This window comes from Triticum urartu, chromosome 7, assembly GCF_003073215.2.
Source record: "Triticum urartu cultivar G1812 chromosome 7, Tu2.1, whole genome shotgun sequence".
Lineage (NCBI taxonomy): Eukaryota > Viridiplantae > Streptophyta > Magnoliopsida > Poales > Poaceae > Triticum > Triticum urartu.
Genome location: NC_053028.1, coordinates 226,715,795 through 226,724,432, shown reverse-complemented (window position 1 = coordinate 226,724,432; position 8,638 = coordinate 226,715,795). Strand labels below are relative to the sequence as shown.

Genomic DNA, 8,638 nt, shown 5'->3' with positions numbered 1-8,638 from the left:
GTCTCTGCATTTTATTTGTACTGTTAAATTTATGTTTATAAATTCAGTTTATAGCGATACACTTGCACAGGTTTATAATTCAACAAATCAACTATCTGCATCATGCATGATCTGCACTGGTAATTCAGTCAAATTAATAGCTTATGTTTGTTTCTTTTCCTGCAGTTGTAGGCTACTAGCACAATGTCTTCAACCGGATCAGGGGCTTCGTCTACAGCAGCAACCACAACTGGTAGAACAAGAAAAGATGCAGCCTAGGAGCATGCTTTACCAATTACTGATGAGTTTAGGACCAAGAACAGAGTTGGGTGCAAATATTGCTTGAACTTTTATAATGGTGGCATTACAAGATTTAAGAAGCACTTGGCTGGACTGAGAAAGGACTGTGTACCTTGCACGCAGGTTCCTGATCATGTTAGAGAGCAAATGAGTGCATTGATAGCTGAGAATGATAAAAAGAAGGATAAATCACTAAACAAAATGTTGGCACTGCGAGAGGAGGTCAGAGGGATGTATGATCAGGGTGGGAATGAGGATGAAGATTGTGAAATTGTTGAGTTTTCTCCTGTAGCAAGTGGAAGCTCTCAACTTCCTAAGAAGCCTATGATCAAGGGTAAAATGGATAGGTATCGTGCACGGCCAGGAGCAGGGAAACAAACAATGATGAGTGTTAATTACAAGATCAAAGAAGCAAAGACAACTTATGATTATATCTGCGAGTTCATCATTGAGGGTGCCCTTGCACATAATCTTGCTAGTCTTAAATCATTTGCTCGAATGGTGGAAGCAATTGGACAGTTTGGTCCAGGATTGAAGCCACCGACACCTTATCAGCTTGCCAGTCCTTTGTTGAAGATACAAGTTAGCAAGGTAGATGAAATGTTGAAGGTCCAAAAGGAGGCATGGGTTGCTACTGGATGCTCTATAATGACTCATGCTTGGACAGATCGAAGAGGAAGGAGCTTAATGAATTTGGTTGCCCATTCTTCTAGAGGCATGTGTTTCCTCCGTGCCATTAAAGCTTCAATGGAGGTTCACGATGCCAAGTTCATCTTCAGCTTGGTCATGTCTTGCATTTCTGAAATTTGTGCTGAAAAGATTGTTCAAGTAGTCACGGACAATGCAAGTAACAATATTGCAGCAGCCAAATTACTTAAGCAGAAGCATCCTCAAATATTCTGGACCTCATGTGCGGCCCACACAATCAACCTAATGCTCCAAGACATTGGAAATATACCCATAGTCAGCTCAACAATTACCAATGGTAAGACCATCACAATTTTCTTTTATGCACACACTAGATTGTTGGCTATTCTTCGCAAGTATGCCAAAGGTGATTTAGTCAGAGCTGGTGCTACTCGATTTGCAAGTCACTACTTGAACTTGAAGAGTTTGTATGGGAAGAGGAAGCAGCTGAAGCTAATGTTTGCATCAAATGATTGGGCTGGCAGTATTTATGCTAAGAAGCCATTGGGCAAACGTGTGTACAAGCTCGTAATGGACAATAAGTTTTGGGCCAAGATAAACCTGCTAGTGAATTATTTTGAGCCACTTGCCAATGTGCTTAGGCGGGTTGATGGAGACACTCCAGCCATGGGGTTCTTATATGGTGATCTTCTCCAAGCAAAGCAGGAAATAGTAGTCCGGCTCAACCATGTTGAGAAAAAATATGGTCCTATTTGGGAGATCATAGATAGAAGGTGGGATAACAAGATGAAAACAGCACTGCACAAAGCTGGTTATTTTTTGAACCCTTTCTTCTACTATGATAGACAGAGTGAAATGGCTGAAGAAGATTTCATGGAAGCAGTCATAGAGTGTGCATCTGTTATGTACAAAAATAACATAGAGGTGCAAGACAATATTGTCTCCCAGCTTAGTTATTATACTGAAGCCATAGATTCATTTGGAACTGACATGGCCATTAGACAACGCAAAGTAGCAACTATCACTCCTGGTAAGAATTCTAGAACTTGTGAGAGTCTTTCCTGAATGTTGCAACCTGGTAGTGATGTACTTATTTATTTGTTTGACTTGCTTGTTTGCAGCAAGATGGTGGACCGTGCATGGAACTTCTGCAAAGGACTTGAAGAAGATGGCTATTAGAATCTTGAGCTTAACTTGCAGTTCTTCGGCATATGAAAGAAATTGGTCTGCATTTGAGAGGGTAATAACATCCCCAATTAAGCTATTCCTCAATTGCTTAGTTTCTTACCATTTTTTGTTTGCATCATGTGAATTACTAAATGGAATGTACTATTGTATTTGTGTTTTAGGTACATTCAAAGAAGAGGACCAGACTAGGCCAGAAGAAGTTGAATGATCTTGTTTATGTGATGTTCAATAAGAGGCTGGACTCCAAGTACTCTGAGAGGGAAAGGGACCCACTGCTTGCAAAATACATTGAAGACGAGCCACCAAATGAGTGGATGTTGGATGAAGAGCTACTACAAGATGATGAGTCATCTGAAGATGAAGCTGAAATTGACATCAATTCAAAGGGGAAACAAAAATCTGTAGCTTCAAGAACTAGAGGCAAAAGAGCTCGTACAAATCAAGATGTTGAAGATGAGGAGGAAGTGGCAGAAGAAGAGGAAATGGAAGAAGAGGATGAGAACCAAGAAGCTGATGAGGACAATGATGAAGACCAAGAAGTGGACATCGATCTGACTGTTGAAGATGAAGAGGATGGTGAATGACTTGAATCTTGCTTCTTACATGATCTGACTTGAATCTGTTTTTATTTTGCGTGATGGTCGTGGCCTGACGGTGTCGTGCACTCTTGTTGTCACTTGTCAACTTTGTTAATGTGTCATGCACTCATTTCTGTTTTTCATTCTGTGATGGATGGATGGTAATTAGGTCATGGCTTGATGGATGTAGACTACAAAGTCTGAACTCATTTATTTGACGATGAGTGCCTATGAACCAAATATGCTGGTGGTTGTTGTTTGATATCATGATATGGTTGCCTATTTGCATAATTCTGTTCAATTCAAGTGCTTACATGGTTGCATGGTTACTACTTACATGGTTGAATATTTCCTGATGGACCAATTATTCAATTCAAGTGTCATATTGTTTTCAACTGATTAGAAATATACATAATAATATGTAATTTGCAAGTGCTTTTACAAAAGCGCTATGCAGGCGCATAGCGTCCGCAATATCACCCGCTATCCGTATTCCGCTACGCCGACCTCAATCCGCTATCACCGCGCTATCCGCTATTTAAAATCTTGGATCGATCTTGTAAGTCCTGATTTGTTTTCCAATACATCTCGCAGGTCCTGCGTGTTGCCCCGGGACTTTGTGTTTTTAATTGACTGACGACAAGGTGCGAGCTGGACTTCGGCCGAATATGCCGCTTTGTCTCGGCCACGAGGTGGTCGGTCAGCCGCATCATACGCTGGGAGCATAGGCTTTAATGCTTTCTCCTCGAGTTGGGGTAGCAACCTGTGCTTTGGGTAACTTTTGGTTGGGCGTTCGAGTTTGTATTCCTCGACCGCCAGGACCTTGGTCCATCTATCCGCTAGCAGATCTTGGTCAGCTTGAAGCTGTTGTTGCTTTTTCTTCAAGCTTTTTGTTGTGCCTATAAGCCAGCGCTTGAAGCTCTCCTGTTCGGCGGGATCCTCAGGCACGATAAATTCGTCGTCACCGAGGCTCACCTCGCCTTCGGAGAGAGGCATGTAATTGCCATCCTCTGATTCTCCGTCTGCTGTCTGTTCCTTAGGGCTGGCTTGCCCATCCTCCCTCTCGAGGCCTGGCTGGAGGGGATTGTATTCGTCTTCGGTGCTATCCGCAGCATTATTGTCTCTTGTGCCGGTATCGCCGTTTTTTCTATGGCGGGGCTTAGAGCGGCGCCATTGAAGCCGGTGCTTAGATTGCTTCTCGGGGGGATTATCCTATGTTGCCTTATTGCCATCGCTTTCTTTGGGGTGTCCACCATGTATATATCATATGATGAGGTGGCGGTCCAGCGCCCTGTGGGCGGTGGTTCCTGCTCTTCTACATCATCGTCCATACCATCGATGACTTCGGAGCCGAAATCAAGCATGTCGGTTAAGTCGTGGACAGTGGCTATTAAGTGGCTGGTGGGTCGTCCGCTTCCCACTCAAGCCGGACATAGTTCGGCCAAGGGTCTCCTAACAAGGAGAGAGATTTCAATGAGTTTAGCAAGTCGCCCAAGGGCGAGTGCTAAAAGATATCCGCGGAGGTGAACTCCATGATTGGTGCCCAATCAGATTCGATAGGCACAGACGCAGGCGGTTCAGAGCCTGTGGCCGGGGATGAATCCAAGGGTCCGGCAACACAGGTCTCATAGGGAGTGAAGTCAGTACTCGGCTCTATCGCCACGGAGTGCGCGGCCTCCGTGGAGGGGTCTATCCACACGTCCTCGGACGGCATGATTTGCTCCGGATCGAAGGCCGGAGTAGCCACAGGTGTGATCTCCCGAACACCGTCCGACAGCAGAGCTAAGTCATGCTTGTCGAGACTATGCGGCGCACCTGACATGGGCTCGAATCCGTCGAAGATCAAGTCTCCGCGGATGTCGGCAGTGTAGTTTAAGCTTCCAAACCTGACCTGATGGCCGGGGGAGTAGCTCTCGATCTGCTCCAGATGGCCAAGCGAGTTGGCCCGCAGTACAAAGCCGCCGAATACGAAGATCTGTCCGGGGAGAAAAACCTCACCCTGGATCGCATCGTTGCCAATGATCGAAGGAGCCATCAAGCCTTATGGCGACGACACATCGGAACTCTCAATGAAAGCACCAATGTCGGTGTCAAAACCGGCGGATCTTGGGTAGGGGGTTCCGAATTGTGCATCTAAGGCGGATGGTAACAGGAGGCAGGGGACACTATGTTTACCCAGGTTCAGGCCCTCTCGATGGAGGTAATACCCTATGTCCCGCTTGATTGATCTTGATGATATGAGTATTACAAGAGTTGATCTACCACGAGATCGTAGAGGCCAAACCCTAGAAGCTAGCCTATGATTGTGATTGTTTCTTGTCCTACGGACTAAACCCTCCGGTTTATATAGACACCGGAGGGGGCTAGGGTTACACAGAGTCGGTTACAAGGGAGGAGATCTACATATCCAAATTGCCAAGCTTGCCTTCCACGCAAAGGAGAGTCCCACCTGGACACGAGACGAAGTCTTCAATCTTGTATCTTCATAGTCCAACAGTCCGACCAAAGTATATAGTCCGGTTGTCTGAGGACCCCCTAATCCAGGACTCCCTCAGTGATGCATAGCAACGAGAGGGGAGAGTGTGTCTACGTACCCTTGTAGACCGAATGCGGAAGTGTTAGCACAACGCGGTTGATGTAGTCGTACGTCTTCACGATCCGACTGATCCAAGTACCGAACGCACGGCACCTCCGAGTTCTGCACACGTTCAACTCGATGACGTCCCACGAGCTCCGATCCAGCAAAGCTTCATAGGAGAGTTTCGTCAGCACGACGGCGTGGTGACGGTGATGATGATGCTACCGACGCAGGGCTTCGCCTAAGCACCGCTACGATATGATGAAGGTGGATTATGGTGGCGGGGGGCACCGCACACGGCTAAGAGATCAATGATCAATTGTTGTGTCTATGGGGTGCCCCTACCCCCGTATATAAAAGAGCAAGGGGGAGCGGGCGGCCGGCCAGGGAGAGGTGCGCCAAGGGGAGTCCTACTCCCACCGGGAGTAGGATTCCCCCCTTTCCAACTTGGAGTAGGAGAGGGAAGGAAGAGGAAGGAGAGAGGAAGGAAAGGGGGGCCGGCCCCCCTCCCAATTCGGGTTGGGCTTGGGGGGCGCCACCTCCCTTGCTCCTTTCCCCTCCTTTCCACTAAAGCCCAATAAGGCCCATATACCTCCCGGGGGTTCCGATAACCTCCCGGTACTCCGGTATATTCCTGCTCTCACCCGGAACCATTCCGGTATCCAAATATAGTCGCCCAATATATCGATCTTTACGTCTCGACCATTTTGAGACTCCTCGTCATGTCCGTGATCATATCTGGGACTCCGAACTACCTTCGGTAAATCAAAACACAAAAACTCATAATACCGATCGTCACCAAACTTTAAGCGTGCGGACCCTACGGGTTTGAGAACTATGTAGACATGACCGAGACACGTCTCCGGTCAATAAACAATAGCGGAACCTGGATGCTCATATTGGTTCCTACATATTCTACGAAGATCTTTATCGGTCAAACCGCATAACAACATACGTTGTTCCCTTTGTCATCGGTATGTTACTTGCCTGAGATTCGATCGTCGGTATCTCAATACCTAGTTCAATCTCATTACTGGCAAGTCTCTTTACTCGTTCCGTAATACATCATCCCGCAACTAAATCATTAGTTAGAATGCTTGCAAGGCTTATAGTGATGTGCATTACCGAGTGGGCCCAGAGATACCTCTCCGACAATCGGAGTGACAAATCCTAATCTCAAAATACGCCAACTAAACAAGTACCTTCGGAGAAACTTGTAGAGCACCTTTATAATCACCCAATTACATTGTGACGTTTGGTAGCACACAAAGTGTTCCTCTGGTAAACGGGAGTTGCATAATCTCATAGTCATAGGAACATGTATAAGTCATGAAGAAAGCAATAGCAACATACTAAACGATCAAGTGCTAAGATAATGGAATGGATCAAGTCAATCACATCATTCTCCTAATGATGTGATCTCGTTAATCAAATGACAACTCATGTCTATGGTTAGGAAACATAACCATCTTTGATAAACGAGTTAGTCAAGTAGAGGCATACTAGTGACGCTCTGTTTGTCTATGTATTCACACATGTATCATGTTTCCGGTTAATACAATTCTAGCATGAATAATAAACATTTATCATGATATAAGGAAATAAATAATAACTTTATTATTGCCTCTCGGGCATATTTCCTTTAGAAACGACACGTGTTGTATTGTTGCCATCAAGGATAAAAAGATGGGGTTTATATCATATTGCATGAGTTTATCCCTCTACATCATGTCATCTTGCTTAAAGCGTTACTCCGTTCTTATGAACTTAATACTCTAGATGCATGCTGGATAGCGGTCGATGTGTGGAGTAATAGTAGTATGTAGATGCAGGCAGGAGTCGGTCTACTTGTCATGGACGTGATGCCTATATACATGATCATACCTAGATATTCTCATAACTATGCTCAATTCTATAAATTGCTTGACAGTAATTTGTTCACCCACCGTAATACTTATGCTATCTTGAGAGAAGCCACTAGTGAAACCTATGGCCCCGGGTCTATTTTCCATCATACAAGTTTCCATCTATTTTATTTTGCAATCTTTACTTTCAATTTATATCATAAAAATACCAAAAATATTTATCTTATTATTATCATCTCTATTAGATCTCACTCTTGCAAGTGGCCGTGAAGGGATTGACAACCCCTTTATCGCGTTGGTTGCGGGGTTCTTATTTGTTTGTGTAGGTACGAGGTGACTCGCGCGTGGTCTCCTTCTGGATTGATACCTTGGTTCTCAAAAACTGAGGGAAATACTTACGCTGCTTTGCTGCATCACCCTTTCCTCTTCAAGGGAAAACCAACGCATGCTCAAGAGGTAGCAGCAATCCACCCACAAACTAGAGTAGGGTATTACACCGCAAGGTGGCCCGAACCAGTATAAACCCCCGTGTCTCTTGTTCTTTGGGTTTGTCGAACTAGGCCGTGGAATCGTTGAGTGTGCGAGTCGGGAGAGAGTGTTCTTCGTGCGCACCCCAAAGTTTGAACCTCAAGGTTTTGCTTGAACCCATAATCCGACATTTGGCGCGCCGGGTAGGGGTGCGCTGAAACCTCTCTTCCATCGATGGACGCCCCACTGCCCCACCGCTTCTATGGCTGACGCTCGTTGAGCTCGTGCCGAGCGCCGAGCCACTCTCAACGCTCGCGTCAACCAGACGGCGCCCGCCGGCGGGCCCCCCGTCGCTCTCCATCACCCGCTGCCAACGCCGCCACCAGCTCGACAGGGAACAAGCAGCAAGCTTCGTCGCTGCACCCCTCCATGCGGAGGGACGGACGCACCGCCACCCCGTCGTTGACTCCAGCCAGCTCGTCGTCCCACGCTCGCCGCGGGGCCGCAGACGCGCAGGCTGCACTGCTCATGGCTTGTGAGCTTCTGCACTACCGCCCCGTCGATGACCTCTACGAGAAGTGGTTGGACTGCATCATCGAGCTCATCAGCGCCGCTGGGGGCTCCCCTACAACGTCCCTTTCGCTGCCTCATCCGCCTCCTGTAGCGGGCAACGTAGCCCATGGAGCACCTCCGCCACCTCCGCATCAAGGCGTCGCCCTCGCACCAAGACGCGCGGCCCTGCGGTGTGACCCACCGTGCAGGGCGCCTACGCATGAAGAAGGAAGTTGCCAAGAAAGCCCACGGCCGCAAGAAGGTGCTCCTGTGCTCCCAGCACCACCGCGTCAAGACCGCGCGCCGCCGGCAGTGGCGGCGCGTGGATACCAGGACCAGGCTCTGCCTCCACGGCAGGCTCCAGTCACCACCGCAGGCTGCTGAGCCTTCACCCCCGAGTTGCGCAGCATTGTCTAGCCCGACAAGTTCAAGCCTGATCTGCCTCCGCGCTACAACGGCACCCCCGACCCTGCTGAGTTCTT

The 8,638-nt window shown here is 47.4% G+C and overlaps 1 protein-coding gene across 1 annotated transcript; it reads left to right on the top strand.

Annotated features, from left to right (window-relative positions):
- Window positions 1–426: 426 nt before the first annotated feature.
- On the top strand, window positions 427–2,699 carry LOC125518701. Its single transcript, XM_048683527.1, has 3 exons — window positions 427–1,957; window positions 2,049–2,167; window positions 2,277–2,699. The coding sequence occupies exons 1-3, from the start codon at window positions 427–429 to the stop codon at window positions 2,697–2,699; spliced, it is 2,073 nt and encodes a 690-aa protein (XP_048539484.1).
- Window positions 2,700–8,638: the final 5,939 nt, after the last annotated feature.

Excerpts from the sequence above, each read along its gene's own strand:
- LOC125518701 (XM_048683527.1), top strand. The coding sequence starts at position 427 with ATGAGTGCATTGATAGCTGAGAATGATAAAAAGAAGGATAAATCACTA. Across the intron at positions 1,958-2,048 it reads AGTAGCAACTATCACTCCTG|CAAGATGGTGGACCGTGCAT; the intron begins GTAAGAATTCTA and ends GCTTGTTTGCAG. Across the intron at positions 2,168-2,276 it reads ATTGGTCTGCATTTGAGAGG|GTACATTCAAAGAAGAGGAC; the intron begins GTAATAACATCC and ends TTTGTGTTTTAG.